At 39.8% G+C, this 22690-nt stretch overlaps 1 protein-coding gene across 1 annotated transcript in view; it reads left to right on the top strand.

Annotated features, from left to right (window-relative positions):
* The window catches only part of LOC109914997 (FERM, RhoGEF (ARHGEF) and pleckstrin domain protein 1 (chondrocyte-derived)), an 89324-nt gene that overhangs the window by 26101 nt on the left and 40533 nt on the right, over positions 1-22690 (top strand). The window contains exon 10 of the mRNA XM_048598408.1: positions 18398-18585. Within this exon, the coding sequence (XP_048454365.1) occupies positions 18398-18585 (188 nt within the window). The remainder of the gene's footprint in view (positions 1-18397; positions 18586-22690) is intronic.

The following is a 22690-nucleotide window of genomic DNA, read 5'->3' on the forward strand; positions in this document are numbered from 1 at the left end:
ACTAAAGCATGTAATGATTGTGACCCTGTGTTTGCACTTTATTGCAGTAGCCCTTAGCGTGGTGAATGTTAAGCATGTTGGGTCCAGTTTGCTTATTAACTTTGAATAATAATGTTCTGAATGTATGCATGAAATCTTTTATTGTTTGTTTTCTTGCATAAGCAGCATTATATTATCAAGTTTTAAATACTTTCTGAACTGCTTGTTGCTGTATAAAATTGTTGACTTTTTTTTTGCCAACTGCTTAACTTGCTTGTCAGTGAAGATTTGTGCATTAATTCTTCCTGACTAAATATCTTCACTGCTCATCATTTTCTGATATTGCTGATTGACATTTTACAACATTAAAAATATGGACCAAAGGATTGTCATTTCAACATGATGGATAATAGTTGCCAAAGAAAATTTTCATCATTTCCTTTGTTGACATCACATACGAGCAAGAAAGATGGCAGATAAGTGCTCTGATGCAAGCTCACTAAGTCTATTACTAACAGACAGGACAAAAAGACTCTCTGGTCCATCCAGTCCAACAATTTCTATTTATGCCGCACCTCAAAGAAATAAAATGCTCTAAGCTGCTTCACAGGAACATTATTAAACAAAATACAATACTGAGTCACACCAGGAGATGTTGAATCTGATGAGTATAAGCCTGGTCAAAGAAGCAGGTCTTAAAGAGTGCCTTAAAGGAGGAAAGTGAAGCTGAGAGATTTAGGGAAGAGAATTCCAGAGTTTGGGCCCAGGCACCATTAGGAATGACCACCAGGGGGTGGAGCAATTTAAAATCAGGGACGCTGCAGTAGTCCAGGTTAGTCCCATACCATTGTGACCCCTTGAGTATCAGTTTCCCAGTCTTCTTACTTCACATAAAAGCAATGTGATGTATGAGGAGAAGGGCCAAATCAGCTTACTTGGCAGGGGAGAAGAAACCTCTAAGATATTCCTTTCGAACCCCACCTGGGCAATTACAACTAGTCACTGGAAGGAGATCACTATATCCCTAGTACCCACTGCAGTGCCTACCTTTATACTAGTGATCAGATCTCACTTAAAGGAATTTGTCAAATCTGCATCCACTGGCAACCTCTTTCACTGGTTATTGATGTAATGGCTGTGTCTCCAAGTGTAAGCTTAATGATGTATAAACCTTAGAAACACAAGCTAACAAGCTGAAGCTGCTTGATGAATCACTGTGTTGTCACAATTGTGGACCAATCTGGTTCTATTGGCAACAATGTGATTTCTTAATATATTGTTAGTTCACCAAGGCTCTTCCAATGGCTTTGCAGATGGCCAGCAAATGAAAACTGAAAGTATGACTTGAAAAAAGCTTCTGATGTTTCCCAAGTAAGGATCAGTTCTTCATAGGCGGTAAAGAAAAATACGTTAAGAAAAGTTATAATAGGCCTAATTTTAAATCTGCAAATGGATAAGTTTTGACCGTGTTGAAGTCTTGCCCAATGCTTGATCTTAAAACTGGAACTGAACTACCTATGTCCATCACGGCACAATTATCCCTGACTCTCTAAACCATGCCTGCCTCATTTCAGTTGAAGAGTGTCTAAAATCAAAATACTACGGATGCTGGAAATTTGAAAAAAAACACGGTGCTAGAGAAACTGACCAGGGCTGGCAGCATCAGTGGAGAGAGAGTCTGAGTTAACGTTTTGAATCTAGTATGACTCTTCTTCAGAACGGAAAAGGGTTGGAAATTTCTTTTATATGCTTAAGACAGAGGTGGAGAGTGAGCAAAGCAGAAGATGGTGTAGAGGCCCAGAGCAAAAGACAATGGGATTGTTAACAGTAAAAGAGAAAAGACATGAAATGGGTGTAAATAAAGGTGAGAAAGGGAGAGATTGTGTCCTCTCTCTGAAGAACAATGTAAAAAAGACAAGGTGGGGAGCGACGAGAAGAAAAATGGAGAACAGACAATACAATCAGTTTCTGAAGTTATTGAATTCACTGTTGAGACCTTGAGGCAGTAAATTGTTTAAGCTGAAAATGAGTTGCTGTTCCTTGAGCTTACATTTTGCTTCATTGGAGTGTTGCAGCAAGCCCGGGGCAGAAATATTAGCATGAGAACAAGGTGGTCTATTGAAGTGGAAGACTTGGATGGGAATTTAAAAGGTATGGTTAGTAAGTTTGTGGATGACACCAAGACTGATGGTATAGTGGACGGTAAAGAAAGTTATTTTGAAATGCTGCAAGATCTTGATCAACTGGCTCAGCGGGCTAAGGAATTGCAGATGGAATTTAATTTAGATAAATGCAAAGTGTTACATTTTGGTGGGTCAAACCAGGCCAGGACTGATACAGTCAATGGTAGGGCCCTGGAATGTGTCATAGAACAAAGAGATCTATGTTCATAGGCTCCTTGAACATGCAGTCACAGGTAGACAGGGTGATGAAGAAGGCTTTCAGCATGCTTGCTTTCAATGGTCAGAGGATTGACTATAGGAGTTGGGATGTCTTGTTGCAGCTGTACAAAATGTTGGTGAGGCTATATTTGGAGTACTGCATGCAGTTCTGGTCACCCTGCTATGGAAAGGATATATTAAGGAGTACAGAAAAGATTTGCTAGGATGCTACTGGGGCTTGAAGGTTTGAGTTATAAAGAGAGGTTGGATAGGCTGGGACTTTTTCCCTGGAGCGTAGGAGACTGAGGGATGACCTTATAGAGGTCCATAAAATCATGAGAGGCGTAGATAAGGTAGATAGCCAACAGCTTTACCCCATGGTAGGGTAGTCTAAAACTAGAGGACACGGGTTTAAGGTGAGAGGGGAGAGATACAAAAGGGTCCGGAGGGACAACTTTTTTCACACAGAGGGCGGTGATTGTCTGGAATGGGCTGGCAGAGGTAGTAGTGGAAGTGAGTACAATTTCATCATTTAAGAAACATTTAGACAGGTACATGGTTGGGATAGGTGTGGAGGGATATGGACCAAATGCAGGCAAATGGGATTAGTTTAAAGTGTGAAAACTGAGTGGCATGGGCAAGTTGGGCCGAAGGGCCTGTTTCCATGCTGTAGACCTGTATGACACTATGACTGTCATAGACTTGACTTATCATGCACAGCACTTGCAGCGGCTTGATTAGTAATAGTTTTGGAAGTCTTAGTTCTTTGCACATTTTGTCAATTTTCAATGCAAATCCTCTAACCATTGTCGTGCTAAATTGCCCATAGTGCCCAGGGATGTGCAGGCTGGGTGAATTAGCCATGGGAAATGCAGGGTTATGGGGTGGGATGTGGGTCTGGGTATGATGCTCTTCAGAGGGACAGTGTGGACTCAATGGGCTGGATGGCCTGCTTCCGCATTGTAGGGTATCTATGACATCAATAGGATACTCTATGTAATTGCCCCATCTGACCTGTAGTGGTGCTGAAGTGCTCACCTCTCTCCCAGCTCCTGTGAGAAAATATTCTGCTTCACCCAGACTCCACTTGGCCAGCTCACAAATCGTCACATATTTTACTGTTTAACCATAAATGATCACGTTAAAATCAAATACCTTATTATGAATAGAGTGTATTATTTTAAAATTGTTGTTTTCAAATTGTTTCCATGTGCCTCAGTCCAATTAACACATGTCTTCTAACCCTGGCTTACCTAATATCCATGATAAGTCTTCATACCCCTGCACCCCCACCAATGATATTTTCAGGATTTCAACTACAATATGCTGAAATGTTGGCCGCCTACAGAGACTTTAATCTTCATATGTACAGGAATGTTTTTTGCACAGTTTGGATCTGGGACGGCCCCTGAATTTGTTGCTCTTGATGCAAAATAGGAACAGCAGCCTTTGAAAATGCTTCTATTTGCAACCTTCTCCATTGTAAACAAACAGATAGGCGGGGGCATTCAATCTTTGCAGCCTAATGTGCATCATTCAACCCTTAATGCCCTTACAGTTTTCAATTGATGCCAGTCTCAACAGCTTTTTGGGTGTAGAGAGTTCGAGATATCCACTCCCCTTTGTGTGAAGAAATGCTTCCTGAATGGTCCTAACTTTAATCTTAAGGTTATGACTGTTTGTTCTGGCCTCTCCCCATTGAAGGAAGTAATTTCTTTCTATCTACCTTGTCAATCCTTTAATCTGTTTGAAACATCTGAATTCCATCACCCCTTTAATCTCCCAACTAGAGAATAGAAACCTAATCTGTGCAACCACTTCTTGTAATTTAACCCTTTTCATCCCAGATTTATTAATTTATCCACTTTATAGTACATTGTAATAACCCAATTTTTCTTGTGGTGGCATTGCTTTTGGCACTCTATCTTGCAACGATAGCATTATAGTAGAGTTTGAACATTATTAAATATTTTGCTGGAAATAATAACATCCGAAATGAGGGAATTAAGCAATATAAATTGCATTGTGAATTGTGCCTTGCAAAAATGCCAAGTCTGCATTGGTTACTTCTGGCAAGGTTCTGAGAAAGCAGCGAAGTTATTCATCAAATTAACATTAGCTAGATTGACTGTAAATATAATGCTTATAACCACAAAAGATAATCATTATTGCGGGCTATTCTGAGCTGTGGGCCATAGTATTATGATTCTCTGAAATGGTCCTACAGCAATGACATTAATTGGGCAGCAATAGATGCATTTATGCGGTTTTAGACCTAACCTAGTTTTATTGGCTCTGATTTTGAAAATGGGACAAGAGCTCTGAGTTTTGAATAGTTGCTTGAATATAAATTGGTGTTAATTACATTCAGTGAATGAACTCATTTGCATTTTCAGTCTCACACTGCTAACTTCTAATTCTGTTGAGCAGGCACTTCTGCCTGGAATCCTCACAAATTTGTTTTATCTGACGGTCTCATTAATGAGGATTTCATCTTAATAATAATATCTTTTGGTCAAATAAAGTGATCATTGCCTGTTTTTAAAATTGGAGATTATGTTTTTAATCTAGAAAACTCAGTAGTTATTAGCTTTTTTCTAGTTTCTTTTCCAGTATAGAAGGAAGTACTGTTTGATAAAAACGGAAAGAATGTAACTTGAAAAAGACTATAAACTTTGCTTGAGACTAAATGATCCAGCATTCAATTCAGTAATGTAGACACATTATGATCATGTACCTCATAAGGACACCATTCATTTTATAAAACTTTTATAGTGCCTTTCAAATAATGAAAAGTTCCAAGATGCTTCATAAGACCATTCGAAAACAAAGTAGGACATTGAGCTGTAATTTTACCAGGTTATCAAAAAGTTTAGTCAAAGATGTAGGGTTTAAGGAAACCCTTAAAGACCAAAAGAGAGGTAGAAAGATTTAGGGAAGCAATTCAGACAGCAAGGCCTTGGCGTCTGAAGGCACAGCCACCAATAGTATCATAATTAAAATCAGGGGTGCGTAAGAAGTTAGAATTGGAGAAGTGCAGAGATCTCAGGGTTGATGCCTGGAGGAAACTGGAGATAGGGATTGCCACAGGTGGATTGGAAAGCTCTGTTGAGAGAAAACAAAATCAAGTTCTTGCTGGACTGGGAACCAATGTAGTCAGTGAACACGGGTGATAGGTACATGGCATTTACAGCAAGTTAGGGTATGCGCAGCTGAGATTTGGATTTGTGATGATTCCTTATTTACAGAAAGATGTAAATATGTTGGCAGTTCAGAGGAGGTTTACTCGCTTGGAGTATCTGGAGTGAGCAAGTTGTCTTATGAAGATGAGTCGGACAGGTTTGTTTTCATTGGAGTTTAGAAGAGTAAGGGCAGTCTTGATTGAGGGTATATTAAGATCTGGAATGGTCTTAAAAGGGTGGATATGCAAAGCATGTTTACGATGAACAGCTGAAAGAACTGCGGAAGTTGTAAATCTGGACCCTTCTGAGGAAGAGTCACCGGACCCGAAGCATTAACTCTGATTTTTTCTTCACAGATGCTGCCAAACCTGCTGAGCTTTTCCAGAACTTCCGTTTTTGTGCATGTTTACTATTGTTGGTCTGTCCAGTACTAGTGGGCACATTTTAAAATTACTGATCATCCTTTTAAGAAATGAAAATTTTATTTTCTTTGAGGGATGTGCAACTTTGGTGCCTCAGAAGGTGGTGATGGAGGGGGGTAGGGTGGTGTCAGTGTCATTGAATATTTTAAGACAGAGATAATGAAATGCCGACAGGACAGGAGAATCCAAGGTTGTTGGGGGTCGATAGGAAAGTAATATTTGAAATACAAATGACAGAGCAGGTTTGAAGGGTCAAAAGACCTTACTTCTGCTCCTTTCATATATAGGATGGAATCTGGAAGGTGTGCCATCAGAGCATGAGATGAGTCTAGATGTAGCATGGAGGAGGGTTTCAGATGACCAGAGATGGGTGGAACCAGATGATGTTACTAAGGCAGAGTATAGTGAGATGAGAAGGTCAACTCTAGAGTCAAGTAGGGTGAAAGTTGGGAACAGTCTCGTTTAGTCAGAGCTAATGGCCCTGATGTTTGTTCCCTTGTCAGATGCACAGAGATGGGAGATTTCCCAGCTTCACAAACCTGACCTTTAAAAATAGCAGCCCGTGCTCCCTGTTTTCAGTTCGGAGCTGCTGAGACCGGCTTGGTGCACCCAGCCTGTGTTGGGCTCCAGCACTGTTCAAAAATTAAAATATGAGTAAAATGCATAACATCGATCCAGCCTTCTCCAGTGTCACCCCCTTCAACTCGACGTAGTTCCCATCCATGCCAACCCATGCTACCTGATCCCATTCACCCATTAACTGGAGGGGGGGTGGGGAGCTTGACAACCAAAAGGAACCTCACAGCTGCCAGCCCAAACTCCACAGCAGGCATTGCTGGCTTGGAGCCCCTCACTCTAATTCTCATAGAGTTTTGCAGTACAGAAGGAGGCCATTCAACCCATTGTGTCTGTACTGGCTCCTGAAAGAGCTACCCAGCTGGTCCCACCCTCCAGCTCTGTCTCCGTAAACCCTCCAGCTTTGTCCCTTTCAGATATATATCCAGCTGTCTTTTGAAACCTCCTATGGAATCCGAGTCCGCCACTCTCCCAGGCATCGCATTCTAAATCCTAACGACTCTCTGAGTAAAGAAGTCTGTCCTCATCTCACTCCTGGCTGTCTTGCTGACAATCCTGAAATTGTGACCCCTAGGTACCAGCATACCAACGAGAGAAAACAGCATATCCTTCTTTACCCTCACAAAATTCTCTCATTCCCACTGGGTGGGAGTCACCACTTTCAGTTTGAGAAGCTATACTACAGAGAAATAAGTTTGCAAACTGTTACTTGCAATGTTCAAATTTCACGATGTAGCCTGTCCATTCCCAAATGTGTAATTGCCATAGCTCTTGTTTTATGATTAATAAAACGCAATCCTTGACGTAGGATTACCCTGTCATATTTTCATATTTTATATAATCACATTACAAAAGTGTCAGTTTTTGGAAAATCATCAAAATTTTCCCTCCCATCTACTCATTTATCATAGTGAGATTTCTAGTTTTTTTTTAAGTGTCTATCTGAAAGTTTGCATTTTAGAAATTGTCATATTTAATCTAGATGTGGATTCAGTACAATACTGTTTGTGTAGATTATTCTGGTTCAATAATCTTGAATTGGCTGATTAACATTTGCCTCACTCATTCTTAATTCCTCGTACGCAAATCACGAAAAGTAACAACACATGACTAAAGCCATTGGGGAAAAATGTGAACAAGACACTGGGGTAAGAATGGAAATGCAGTGAAGTTACGTTAAACTAAAAAAAGTCACTTCTGTCGCACTTTTCACAACAATGGACACCTCAAAGCATTTTATAACCAAGTACTTTTTGAAGTCTGGTCGCCATTTTAATCGGACACAGATATACTGGCTGAAAGGCCTCTTTCATAGAATCCCTTCAATGTGGAAGCAGGCCAGTCGGCCCATCGAGTCCACACCGACCCTCCAAAGAGCATTGCACCCAGAACCCCCCACCCTCCCGGCCCTACCCAAGTCTTTCTTTGCTGTGCTTGTACTATATAATTCGTTGCATATTGTATTCCTACGCTTTTTGTTTCAGTGGAGCCTCTAACCACTATGGAAAAATATTTCTATTAAAATAGTGTTGACAGGAATGTTTCGTTAGCATTAATTTGCCAATGAACCTTACAAGCTCCCGTCTCTCTTTAGTATGAACCCAGTCAGTATGAAGCAAACCGTCAATTTGCCTGACTACCAAAGTTAGTACCAAAGAAGGGAAATAGGGAGGAAAAGAATGGTCTTATCACCTGTACTGTTTGTAGAATTACAATGTTTATAAGTTCATGCTGCAACGATGGTATTCTTCCTGCCTTTAATTGATGAATTCGGCTTATTTCTACATTATTGCAGAATGGCTCATGTCATCTTAAAAATGAGAATGGTACAATTATAGGTTTGTGGACCACTTCCTATTACTGAGAAAGCTGCACAGGTGACTTAAATTTTTTTTTACTTTACCCAAGGTATCTTATCTGTTAAAGAAGTACTCCTACAAAGGCCTCACTCCAACAAAACATCTTCCTGATTAGACTAGTGAGCCTCTGATAGGCCGTAAGGCCACAAGTAAATCAATACCTCAACTTAAACATGGTTCATTTCCACACAGGGTTTTACAAATGGGTTCCCGAAGCCTCTTGTTCTTTGTACCTCACTTGGCCACTCTCTCCTCCTTTTTGTCTCTACTCAAAAGCTATCTCTTGGAATATGCTTGTTAACTTGTCCTAATCTCTTCTTAAATCACTCACAGTCACATTTTTGTTTAATATCATTCCTGTGAAGCGTAACAGGATGTTTTGCTACATTAAGGCTGTTGTATAAATACAAGTTGTTGTAGGGATTGCCTGTTCATGATTGCTTTCCCAGGCATGCTAATGACAGTCTTATGTTTCTGGGCAATGGCTGAGGACAAGCTCAGTCCCACCAATGCGATTGCTATTAAGTCTCATGCATTACAAACAGGCAAGATACTGAAAGATGGTCACACTATGTGCAACAATCCTTTGGAAGGATCCATTGTCTTCATGTGATTTAAAAAGAAAAGCTTGTCACATTCTAAGAACTGTAGATCAAAACCTTCTATCTCAGGAAAAAGGCAGGCAAGCTTGTTTTTTTTTCCTTTATTCATATGGGGGTGGCACTGACCAGGCAGCATCTATTGCCCATCCCTAATTGCCCAGAGTCAACCACATTGCTGTGGGTCTGGGGTCACATGTAGGCCAGACCATGTAAGGATAAAGGACATTAGTGAACCAGATGGCTTTTTTCCCAACAATTGACAATGGATTCATGGTCATCATTAGACTCTTAATTCCAGATATTTATTGAATTCAAATTCCACCATTTGCCATGGTAGGATTCGAACCTGGGTCCCCAGATTAATAGTCCAGCAATAATACCACTAGGCCATTGCCTCCCCCTTATATAGTGTCGTCCTCAACCTCAGGACATTACAAAAGTTGTTTTGTCTGCATTGAAGTACATTTTGAAGTGTAGTTGTTGTAATATAGGAAACACAACAGTTCCTGTGAACACCATGATCAGTTTGTTTATTTTTTGGTGGTTGATGGATTACAAACCATGACTTCAGAGAAGACTGCCCTGCTGTTCTTGGAAATAATGCTGTGGGATCTTTGATGCCAACCGAGAGGAAACAAGTGCCTTGTTTTAAGGTCTCATCTAAAAGACCCCACCTCCAGAAATTCACACCAAGAACATTGGACTGGACTGTGAAGAGGCACTTAAACCCTAGCCTTCTGACTGCAGGCAGGAATGTTACTAACTGAGCCAAATTGTGGTAATGTTATGCTTTCATTGTTCCCATACTACCTATAAAATGAAAGAAAAATACACTTTTGGAACAATTACTTAATTATTTGTAACATTTCCAAAGTGTTTTATTGTAACACTGGCTTCTATAAATCCACTATTCATTTTGACATTGTTAGGTGTTTGGAAACCACTGTTCATAATTGGATTTGGGTTCCCTTCCATGGATAAATGGGATTAAGAAATACAGAAATAGATATATATCTGCAGGTTGGCGTCCATAGTCTATTCCAAACCTTGATCTCAGTAACTTAACCCTCTTGGGTACGGTGAAGGCTAAATAAGGAGAAACTATTTTCAGTCACAGGATGGTTGGTAATTCAAAGACACAGATTTAAGATAATTGACTATCATTAGAGGGGATAAGGAAAAATTCTTCTTATGAAATTTTGTTGTGATCTAAAATGCATTGCCCAAAAGACTGGCGGAAGTAGACACAGTTGTAACTTTTGAAAGGCAATTGGATAAATATTTGATAAGGAAAAATTTGTGGGGCTTTTTAGCCAAGAGCAGGGGAGTGGGACTAATTAAATAGCTCTTCCAAAAGCACAACGGGCCGAATGGCTTCCTACTGTGCTGCATTATTTCATGCTTCAACCTCAGCTCCTCACATTCTCACCCATTCCTTTGTTACCTCAAATTTTGACTGTTCCAATTTTCTCAAATGTCCCATCTCCCACTCTCTGAACATGAATACATCCAAAACTCTGTATCTTAATGGGCATCACATCCTATTCACACAGCACTCTTGCCACCATACCCTTCAGCTGTCTGACCTACATTGACTTTCATTTGAACAACCTTCAAATTTAGAATTCTCACCCTTGTTTTTTTTAAACTCACGTCCTGCTTCTCCTTCTCTCTGTAATCTCTTCTGACCTTACGACCTTCCAGGATTCCTGTCCTCCTCCAATTCTGGCCACTTGCATATCCTTGATTATCATTGGTCCATGATTGGTGATCATGTCTTCAGAGACTTCAGCTCTCAGCTCTGGTATTCTCTCTCTTGGCCTTTCCACTCACCACCTCTCTCTTCCTCTTCCTCTCTAAGGTTCTTCTTCAGACTTGCCTCTTTGATCAAGTCACCTTTTTTTTGATTTTCTTTTGGTTAGCTGGAACCTGCTCTCCTCTGAAACAGAAGATTGTTGATTTAAGTTCCATTCCAGGGCTTGAGCACAAAGATAGAGAGGTTAACACTCTAGGGCAGTACTGAGGGAGTGCTACATTGTTGGATGTGCCATCTTTCAAATGTTAAACTAAGGGCTCCATACAGCCTCTCAGATGACAAAGGCCTGTGTCACTAGTTCATAGAAAAGCAGGAGAGTTCCCTCAAGTGTCCTGGGCCAATATTTACCCTTCAACCAATGTCATTTAAAAATTGATTATTCAGTCTTTATCATAATTTTATAACAGTGCCCATATGCCTCGACTCACCCACAAGGGAAAATGGCCATTTCTCTCCACAGCTCATGACTATGACATGCATGTTGCCAAGGCAACTCATGCTTCCTGAGTGAAGTGTAACATACCACCAGATATGCCGACTCTGGTCAAGTGTTAGTCCCATTTGTCTGCCCAGACTCCATCCCTCAAACATTTCTTCTTCAATCATTTATCTGGTTTCTTTTCTATTCTTTATCTGCCACTTGTTAAGGTAAGACATTGTAGCCTCTAAGCTCAAATACTCATGTATTTGAACGCCTTGTCCATAATGTTAACAGCCCACACTCAAGTGGAGAGTTCTGACAACCCTTAGAGATGACTGGAAGGAAATTGGTGCTGTGGTGGGAGCCTGCATGGGTTCCTGCTCCCATTTGCAGCTAAGGGATCGGGTTGGTTGGTGGGGTGAGGAGGAGGCACAGTTGAGCCTTCGAGTACTGATGGGGGGAATTTGAGAATGCTGTCAGAGGAGATGCTGTGTCAAGAGTGCAGGGTGGAGGAGGAGTGAGGTCAGAAGTCTTGGGACTGGGACTGGGAGTGGCAGCAACTGGGCTAGGTACTTGCCCTTGTTGACACAAGTGATGTTTAGCGTTAGTTTTCCACAAGGGCACTCAAGCTGGCACTGGGCTGCCTTATTACAAAATTGTAGCAGGGTTGGACACAGGCATTAGGCTCATCAATTGCAAATTCAAGTGGTCTAATGCCTGTTTGAGATGGGAGTGAAGGAAACCTTTTGCTTGTCCATTACCATAGCTTTGAATGTATGGCCTCTTGTTATCGATTCACTACCTGGTGCAAGAGTTTGCTGTGAGTTATTTAATCAAATTTGTTGGAAGATCTGTGTCATATTTCTTTGTAACCTCGCCTGTTCCTCTAATTTAACCTTCCTAGTTTTAACAACAAATAATTCTCTCTCTTCTCCATGACCTCAGTACTCTTCCTAAAGTAAAGACACGATATTTTAGCAGGAGCTGAATGAATAATTTGTCTCGGCTTGGCATTTGCTTTAATTTTTACTTCTTTGCCAATGTGCCTTTCTATTTTTTAAAGTTTTGTATATCTTAAAGTTTAGCTTTTAACATACATTTCATCTTTTTTTACCTTCCTAAACTGAATTGCCTCACATGAACTGATTGCCGACAAAGCCCATTTTTACCTGGACTGGCCTACGTGTGACCCCAAACCTACAGATCCTCTTATCTGCTCTCTGAAATTATATTAAATTAAATTAAATTAAATCATTAATTATTAAATTTAATTTAATTTAATATAATTTCAGAGGGCAGATAAGACGATCTGTAGGTTTTAAATTAAATTTAATTTAATTTAATTAATATTAATCTAAATGTTATTAAATTTTAATACAATTGTAGCTCAACGAAATCTAACAGATACTGACATTGCCAGTATCCCACACATTCCCATTAAAGATAAAAAAAAAAGTTTTGAGTAATTGCAAATTCTAATATTCTTACCCAAAAGAACTTTAGCATCAAGTATTATGGGTAATCATGGGTTCAAGCAAATCAGTTTTGCGCAGGAAAGGAAATGGTTTCTTTATATGTAGGAGCAGATTTACCAAGGAGTGGATGCAACATTGTGTGAATGTACAGCCTCCCTGCGCTGCTGGGGTTGATACATTTGGCATACCACATGTGCATTCACAAATTGTTGAATTCATTCCTGGCCAGTCCACAGATTCACATGCTAACTGTCTTGTACACTCAGTATCATGTGTCTCTGATGTAACATGGACATGACATCTTGACCTAATGCTTTTGGTGTTTGGACTTGCCTCCCATTGGAAGTGACTTGTTGTGAATTTCTAAATTCATGTCTGTGTTGCCAGAATGACTGAACTTTCTCATGTACTCAAGTTGCCACAGCCTTACCAGACCATAGCGCTGCTCTCTCATTAGAGCAGATGACTTAACCGGTACTACTTTGATACTGTCAGGCCATCCCTGGATAATGACCCACTGCAACTCCTGCAGTTGCTCATCTTCAGCAGTTACTAGTTGTAACTGTTCACACCGGCTCTGGTCAAAGTGTAACAACTTTGAGAAACTCTGACCAACTTTGAAAACATCAACAACTTCTTGGTCTGGAACCATTGTTCCCAGCCATGTGCGACAGCACACCAGTGTGCTGCAGAATCGTCTTAGGTGGGCCACAGAACTTTTGCAATCGTTAAGTAATTTTTATTTAGTAAATAAATTTATCAACAATTTAATAGACTTTTGAAGTTTCACATGAAAATGATCACATGACTACTTATTACAAAAATACATCATTGTTGACCCATCAAATGTGGCACAATCCAATAGATCTAACAAAATATTCATATGCTATTGAAATTTTATTTCCATTACCAGATTGGGAAGTCATCAATATAAGCTTTATTCATCGATTTGGGTCAGTGTTGTTGATTTTAGTGTGGCTTGCAAAATTCATTTTTGCAGCAAAGAGCACAAGTTTATTTGTGTTCAAAAATAAAGTTAAGTTAGTAACATATAAAAGAACAGCTATAATTTAAATCAGGGAGATTCAAGCTTTTTGCACTGAGGGCCCCATTAACCAACAGGCAATTAATAACAGGCCACATATATAAGTTAAATTGTGTTGATGAAGCAGAATTGCAGACTTCAAAAATACTTCCTTGTCCCATAACTGTGAAAGATGCCAAATAAATGTAAATCTTTCACTTTTCGTTCTTATGATGTCATGCTTTTCATAGTAACTTAGGCTTCTGACTGACTAGTTTTATTCAGATTACTTTCTGCATTTACATACGTCCCACTGTCTGTGTAGTTATCTATAAATGCTTGTTAATATTTACTTATTAACTTTCAAATAATAATAATAATAATTGCATTTCTGAGTTTCTCATTAAGGAAACAGACATAAGGAGTTCAAAATATTGTTCAAGCCAGAAATATAGAAATATAGCTAGAAATTACTCCAAATCTCACCTAATGAGCCTTGTAGATGTGCAATATATTTATGATATTATGATTATGTCTCTGAGTTATGACCAAATTACATTCAGTTGCTCAGCTTTATTATGCATGATTTTCTCATTTGACTGTATGCTGTTTCAGAATCCCATGTTACCAGTCATTTTCCTCTTCCCCCAATACCACTCCCAAATTCTTCTTCCCTAATTCTCTATGAAGAAGATACCTTCTGTACTTCCCTTTTTCATTAAGACACCATTTCCCTATTTGAATATTGCTGGAAAAGAGAGGCATGTTGAAGCTTTTCATCTTGCTCTCATCAGGACAAACGCAGGAATGCCAAGTTTCAAAAAATCACAACAATATATACTAGAGGACAAAAGGGTGCTGAGTGGTTGGCAGGTTGACTCTGATTGGCCAAGTGTTTGCCATGGAGTAAGCAAAGGGTAACTATAGGGTCCCTGAGCTCCCAGGTAATTCAACAAAGCCCCAAGGTTTGAACATATTTCTTTTTGTTTGGCGAGGTCAGATTCCACTGTATGAATGTACGTTACTTTTAGCAAAAGAACAATGTTACAGGCTTGACTGATTATCTGAATTGGTTTTTATCGTGGCTATTCACACTCAAAACTGCTCATTAACTGCTGTCTAATCATGAAATCACATCGAACAGCAGATATCTTGTTCTGGCTTTGCAAGCACTCTCAGGTTGAGTACAGTTTGTGCTCTTTCTAATATAAACAATCATCATTTTTGATTTGATCAGACAGTCTTTGGGATGTATGGCTACATATCAGGCATCACATCATCATAATTTCATACATGATATTGCTCAATTGTGTGAGAGTCAGAGCATCTTTTTGAACTGATGGCAACACCCTGTTGGTAGAATGTGTCACTCACATAATGAGTTTTTTTTAGCTGTTTCACATGAGGTGTTCCATTCTTTTTGATGAGAATGTATACAAACATACACTAAAATCAATAGATTTGATCTTGGTGAAGTGAAGCCCACCTTCACTTCAGAACATGGTTTACTTCAGGATAGTGATCCACCAGTTAAAGAGAGGATTGTCTTAGTATGTAGGTTTTACATCAGTTTGGGGCTGCTTGGCATTCCTTCTGTACATCTTGCCATTTGGATAAGACATTAGAGGTCCCATTTGTCCTTTCAGATGAACCTAAAAGATTCCATTACATTACTTTTGAAAAAATTGTAGACAATTTCTCCACAGTCTGTCTATTTAAACCTCAAAGAACATCACTGAAGCAGACAATCTGGTCGCTACCAAATTGCTGTATGTGGGAACTTGCTGTGTGCTAATTTGGGTTGTTGCATATCCTACATTACAACCGGGACTGCTAAAGTACTTTGTTGGTTGCAAAATGTGTTTACAGCAGTGATTATGAAAGGTGCTACATAAGTGTAAGTCTTTCTTTATAAGCAGCACTGCCACTTTTAACTGTTCCACCCCAATTGTACTTTCCAATCAGGTAATCTGTACTAAGGCAAAGTTGCACAAGATAGAATATAGTCTTGAATTTAAATGGGAACTGTTGTTGTTTCCCATGGAAATTTACATTTCTGTGTGTTACAAACACATCAGTTCGATGTGTTCAGGGATATTGATGAACATTGGTTCAGGAATTGAACCCATACTGTTGGCACCTATTGCATCCACAATGACTGTCCACCCAACTGAGGCCAGTTTGCCCTCCAGGGAGTCTGAGTTGCTGTGGCAACATGCACTTTTACATGTATGTTGTAGTCCAGAGCTGTGCATGGTAATACTGAAGTCGCACCACACCAGGGTATAGTCCGACAGGTTTATTTGAAGTCACAAGCTTTTGGAGCACTGCCCCTTCGTCAGATCTTCACCTGATGAAGAGGCAGTGTTCAGAAAGCTTGTGATGACAAATAAACCTGTTGGACTATAACCTGGTTTCATGTGATTTCTGACCTTGTCCACCCCAGTCCATTACCAGCACCTCCACATCATGGTAGTACTAAGGGGAGAGCTACAATCTATTTCTATCATATTCCTTCCCACACATGGACTAGGAATCTCTCTTACCCGTGCTACTTCCATTGGTATTTGTTGGAAGGATTTACACACCTTGATACTGCACATATTTAATCATGTTATGAACAGACCCACCTTGGTCAACAAGTCCTCAAATGGGACTTGAACCTAAGGCTTCTGGACACTCCCCACTTTTTCATAGTACATCATGTTCATAATTTGGAATGCCTTGTGCCCAGGTATTGTACTATTTTTGGTGACCCTTTTTAAAAAGCGAAAGAGGTGGTACAACAATTTTTATTCCCCATCCATCATTCTAGTAGGAATATTTCTATCTAGAATCATTCTATCTGGGATAGAAGCCTTGCACTAATCTTAATGCAGATCAGTGCAAGTGCCATTATATCCAGTTGCTGGGGGTGGGGAAGCTTTAAAGATCTTCTTGTTTTCAAACATTGCATGGATAATCAGTCATTGATTATTTGTAGGAGGAAACCGCATCGTTATACACTTACAGGCTTACAAATGCTCACAAACGCGTATACCCAACACACACACACGTGCACGCATGTGCACACTTGTACAGTTGAACTGTTCGATCTGGATTGTAAAGCACAGAGTAACCAGAATTGGAATTGATGTGCTCCTGAAACTGGCTGCGATGCTGAAGATCTAGACAATATTCCCCATCGAATTTGCTGCCTCCAATCCTTGGGTCCCCTGTCATGTTGCCATGGGAATATTTGTCCTTCCACATCACAGATGGTGTCTTCAGGAATCTGATGTGCATCTGCTAATCTTAAAGTATTACTACTCATCCTCATGATTTATTGCTGAAGAATGTTTTAGTGACAGTTTCCATGTGCCTGTTAAAATTAAGGAATGACTTGTTTACAGCATTCATGTATCCACAACACAGTTTTGCTTCTTCCGGGCCTTTTTTTTTGTTTGCAATGCAAGAAATTATTACAGAGAGGACAATGTACAACATAGATATCGTTGTGAGTGAAAAGTAACTGAACATGCCTTGAAACCCCAAATTCCCTCAGAACAGCTAAGGATCTGTTAAACCTGCAAGAAGGGATTTTTAAGTTGAAGTGTTCGGTTATCGCAGCACAGCGAGAAATCATTCAGCTCGTCACATCTTCACTGATCTTTTCCCAAAGAAACCTAAACCACCCCTTGCACACTTCCCACCCCCTGAATCATACCAAATGAGTACTTAATCTCCTTCTGACAGTTTGAAATCTGTGTCAATACTGATGAACATCTAAATAATTGCATATTCCAATCGCACCTTAAAAATCTTCTGAAGAAGGGTCCCAACCCGAAACGTCAGCTTTCCTGCTCCTCTCATGCTGTCTGGCTTGCTGTGTTCCTCCAGCTCCACACTGTGTTATCTCTGACTCCAGCGTCGGCAGTTCTTACTATCTCTTAAAAATGTGAACGTACTTTTCTACTCCAACTCTCTTTCTTCTTCAACTTAGTAGTGATTGAAAAGGATTAATTTGTAGGAATTTATAAATTCAGTATCTAGTTTTAGTTGCTTTCTGTATGGGAGATTAGTAGTGTGGGATTACTATATCTTGTGAGTCAGGTGTGGCTCAGTAGGTAGCATGCTAGCCTCTGAGTCACAAAGTCCTAGGTTTAAGCTTGAGCACAAGGTGCTGTACTGGGGGAGTGCTGTCAGCTGCAGCATCTTTCAGTTGAGACACAAAACTAGGTTGCATATGCCGCCTGGAGTAACATAAAGGGATCTCATGGAACCTTCTCCCTAGTGGCCTGGCCAGATCTGAAAACATTCTCACTAACATGTTGTGGGACTTGGCTGAGTGCAAACTAGTGACAGTGTTTCCTACATTAAAACAGTGAATGTATTTCAAGAAATATTTAATTCGTAGTAAAGTGTGTTAAGATGTCCGGTGGTCATGAGAAAAAAATTCTAAAGTGAAGTCTTTAATCTGTAAAAGTGCGTTTTTCTTATTTCTGGTTTTTGAATATACCTATGTGTTTCTTGATATTTTATATATTTACATATATATAGACAGAAACATTATATTTTTTATATATATATATATATATATATACGTATTTCCAGTCAATTGTGATGTTCTATATGTACTGGATATTGAAAATATAAGCCTAACATTCCTTGCTTGTTCCAGGTTCCCTAGTGGGCAGTCCACATGTGTCAGAACTCTCACTGAATTCACAAAGTACTCCTGGTATTCAGAATCTCTCGCTGTCTCCTCGCCTGAGCCCAGATGGTAAACAGCACTCACCACTGATGACTCCACTCTTGACAGATGCAGCATGTGTCAAGACTGATGACGAAGAAGAAATGAGGAGAAAGGTTTGACATTAATTACACTTCCCCCAACCCTGCAGTCTCAGAGACTGATAATGTCATGGTCAAGCCAACGATAGCGGTGTACTGCAAGAAATCAGATTTCACAAGAACTAGGAACAAGATTATAATGTGTAGCTCCACCATTCAGTATATTCATGGTTGATTTAGCGCTGCATCTCCAGTTGTGTACTTCATATCCCTTGATTTCCAAAGTGACCAAATATCATCTTGTCACATCCTTAAGTATTTTCAGCTGTGAGTATCCATGAGAATGCCAAAGATTCAGAACCATTTGAGTGAAGTAATTTCTTTTTATCTCAGTCTTAAATGATTGGTCACTTAACTGAATTGTGACCCCCATGTTTTAGGTTCCCCAACCAGCAGATACAATCTTTCAGCCTGTGATCTATCAAGTTTCCTTCGTATCTTATATACCTCAATGTGATCATCTCTTTATTCTTCTACCAACTCCAGACACTAAAAACCCACTTTATTCTGCCTCTCATCACTGGATAAGCCCCTCATCCCAGGGACAGATTTAATGAATCGTCACTGTACTATCTCCAGTGCAGGTATGCCCTTCCTTAAATGTGGGGACGAAAACTGTGTACAGTAGTCCAAATGTAGTCTCACCAAAACCCTGCAGAATTCAGACATCATCATACAACAGGTAAGAACATAAGGAATAGGAGTGGGATTAGGCCATTCAGTCCCTCCAGCCTGACCCCCCCCCATTCAACAAGGGCAAGTTTGACTGCCCTAGGCCTTGATTCTTCTTTTGCGCCAACTCAGCGTAGCTGTCATCTCCCTGATATTTCAAAATTCCCTGTACCTCCTCTTTAAATACTTTGTGATCTATCTTCCACAACACTCTGTGATAGGGAATTCTAGACATTTACGGCATAAAATTCCTTTGCATCTCAGTTTTAAAAGGGTGGCCCCTCATTCTGTAACTGTGTTCTCAAGTTCAACATTCTCCCACGAGTGGAAACAGCTTCTCAACATCTACCCCTCAAAATCTCGTATGTTTGTATGATGGTGGCCTAATGATAATATTACTAAACTAGTAATCCAGAGGTTACTGCTTTGGGGAGATGGTTCAAACCCCACTATGGCAGGTCATGAAATTTTAATTTAATTATTAAGATCTGCAATTGACGCCAACTCCAGTAATGTTGACTAGAAACTTTCTTCAATTTTCATAAAACTATGCCTATTTCTCTAATGTTATTAGAGAAAGGAAATCTATTGGCCTAACCTGGTGTAGCCTACATGTTTTATTGTATTCATTCAAAGGATGTGGGTGTTCCTGGCTAGGCCAGCATTTCTTGCCCGTCCCTAGTTGCCCTTGAGGAAGTGGTGTTGAGCTACCTACTTGACTGCTGGAATTCATGTGCTGTAGTTAGATCCACAGTGCCCTTAGAAAGGGGCATCCAGGATTTTGACTCAGTGACACTGAAGTAATATGATGTATTTCCAAGTCAGGATGGTGAGTGACTTGGAAGGGAACTTACAAGTGGTGATTTTCCCCATTTATCTGTTGCTTCCAGTAGGACATGGTCATGAGTTTGGAAGATGCTGTTAAGGATCTTTGGTGAATTTCTACAGTGCATCTTGTAGATAGTACACACTGCTGCTACTGAGCATCGGTGGTGGAGGGAGTGAATGTTTGTGAATGTGGTGCAAATCAAATGGGTTATTTATGCTGGATGGTGTCAAGTTTCTTGAGTGTTGTTGGAATGGGTCTTATCCGGGCAAGTGGAGTCTATTCCATTATACTTCTGACCAGTGTTTTGTAGATGGTGGACAGGCTCTGGGTTGTCAGGTCGAGTTTTAAATTAGTTTCAATGGGTTTAAAGTAATAGGCAAAAAAAAAACAGATGAAGTGAATCATTTTAAGTGGTGAATTTTTTTCAATCAGGAATGTGCTGTCTAAAAGGACAATGAAAGTAGCTTTAATGAGAACTCAACAAAGAGGAAATGGATAAAGAGGAAAAATTTACAGCGCTATGTGGAAGGAGTGAGAGCGTGGAACTAATTGGCTCGTTCTCGCCAAAGAGCTACTATAATAATGCCATGGGCTGAATGGTTTCCTCTAGTGTGATGACATTTTAAATTTTAACATAAATTTTTGGTAGAATCGTTGAAACAGTCTTCTGTAATTTATTGAATAAAGGTATATCTAGAAAGTTGTAGTTAATGTTAAATGAATTATAATTGTAGAATAGATAAATGAGACATCCAGAAGTTAAGTTTAAGAATACAGCAGTACTGATAGGCAAACCCATATCCAAACTAGATATTGCAGTCAGCAGTAATTATTATTACAAACTCATGCTTTATGTTGATTTTTGCCAGATTGAGAACTTCATTCACTTCAACACATTGGTTGGTGGTTATAAAGTTGAAATGATATTATTTCTATTCATCTGCATATGGAACTCTCATCCATGCTTCTGTTACCACTGGACTTTTCCTGTGGTCAGCCCAGCATCTTCTCCCTTCATAAAGTGGTGAAACTCTGGTGTCTGTATTCTAATTCTCACCAAGTTCCATTCATTCATCACCCTTGCTGTTGCTGATCTGGCTTTGGATCTGGTATTCTGTACGGCCCCCTCCATATCTATAACCTCCCGTGATTCCTTAAACCCCCTGAGACATCGGGACTCCTCCAAATCTGGTCCCTTGCACCTTTCTGATTCAAATCACTCCACCATTGGTGGTTGTGCCATCATCTTCTAAGGCCGTGAGTTCTGCAGTTCCCTCCCTAAATCTCCTTCCTTATACCTGCCTGTTTCACAAGTGTTTTGCCAACCTGTGCTCACATCTCTTTATATGTCTCAGAGTGAAAACGTGTTAGTACAGCTTTTTGAAGCATTGTGTGAATTTTACTACAATAAATATTCTCTGGAAGCTCTACAGAAAGCATCAACGCTGTCATCCAAAGATTAGCATATAACCCTTGCCTGACATTTCCGGTTCAATAAAACTCCCAGTGAGAACAGGTGGATTGCTGCACTGCCAGAGGTGCAGTCTTTCAAATGAAATGACAGCTCTTTCATTTGGATTTAGAAGATCCCATGACACTGTTTTGAAGAGGAGCAAAGAGGTTCTACCTAGACACCTGGCAAATATTTATCAACATCCCTAAAAAATATGAAATAAGTTCCCTTCCAAGTCACTCACCATCCTGACTTGGAAATGTATCATATTACTTCAGTGTCACTGAGTCAAAATCCTGGATGCCCCTTTCTAAGGGCACTGTGGATCTAACTACAGCACATGAATTCCAGCAGTCAAGTAGGTAGCTCAACACCACTTCTTCAAGGGCAACTCGGGACGGGCAAGAAATGCTGGCCTAGCAAGGAACACCCACATCCTTTGAATGAATACAATAAAACATGTAGGCTACACCAGGTTAGGCCAATAGATTTCCTTTCTCTAATAATATTAGAGAAATAGGCATAGTTTTATGAAAATTGAAGAAAGTTTCTAGTCAACATTACTGGAGTTGGCGTCAATTGCAGATCTTAATAATTAAATTAAAATTTCATGACCTGCCACAGTGGGGTTTGAACCATCTCCCCAAAGCAGTAACCTCTGGATTACTAGTTTAGTGATATTATCATTAGGCCACCATCATACAAACATACGAGATTTTGAGGGGTAGATGTTGAGAAGCTGTTTCCACTCGTGGGAGAATGTTGAACTTGAGAACACAGTTACAGAATGAGGGGCCACCCTTTTAAAGAAGTTTGGGACCTTGTTGTCAGCAAATTGGTTCCCACATCTCCTATATTACAAAAGTGATATCACCTCAAAAGTTGGTTTAAAGTGCTTTGGGACTGCAAAAGAGTATAAAAACCACTGTACAAATGCAATTCTTTTTATACCATGTACATGGAGTCAATATCACCTAAAAACTATTGCAAACAAAATACAATTGCCAAACTGTGTGAGATACACTTGAAGTATTATTGTGAACTAATAAAACATTTGATGATCAACTTTGAAAAATCCCTTGATCCCTAAATGGATTATATTGTGAACCATCACCCAGTGATGCAGTACATTCCAAATACGATACACCATAGTTACAGTAACACTG

Source organism: Rhincodon typus, chromosome 6, assembly GCF_021869965.1.
Source record: "Rhincodon typus isolate 14 chromosome 6, sRhiTyp1.1, whole genome shotgun sequence".
NCBI lineage: Eukaryota > Metazoa > Chordata > Chondrichthyes > Orectolobiformes > Rhincodontidae > Rhincodon > Rhincodon typus.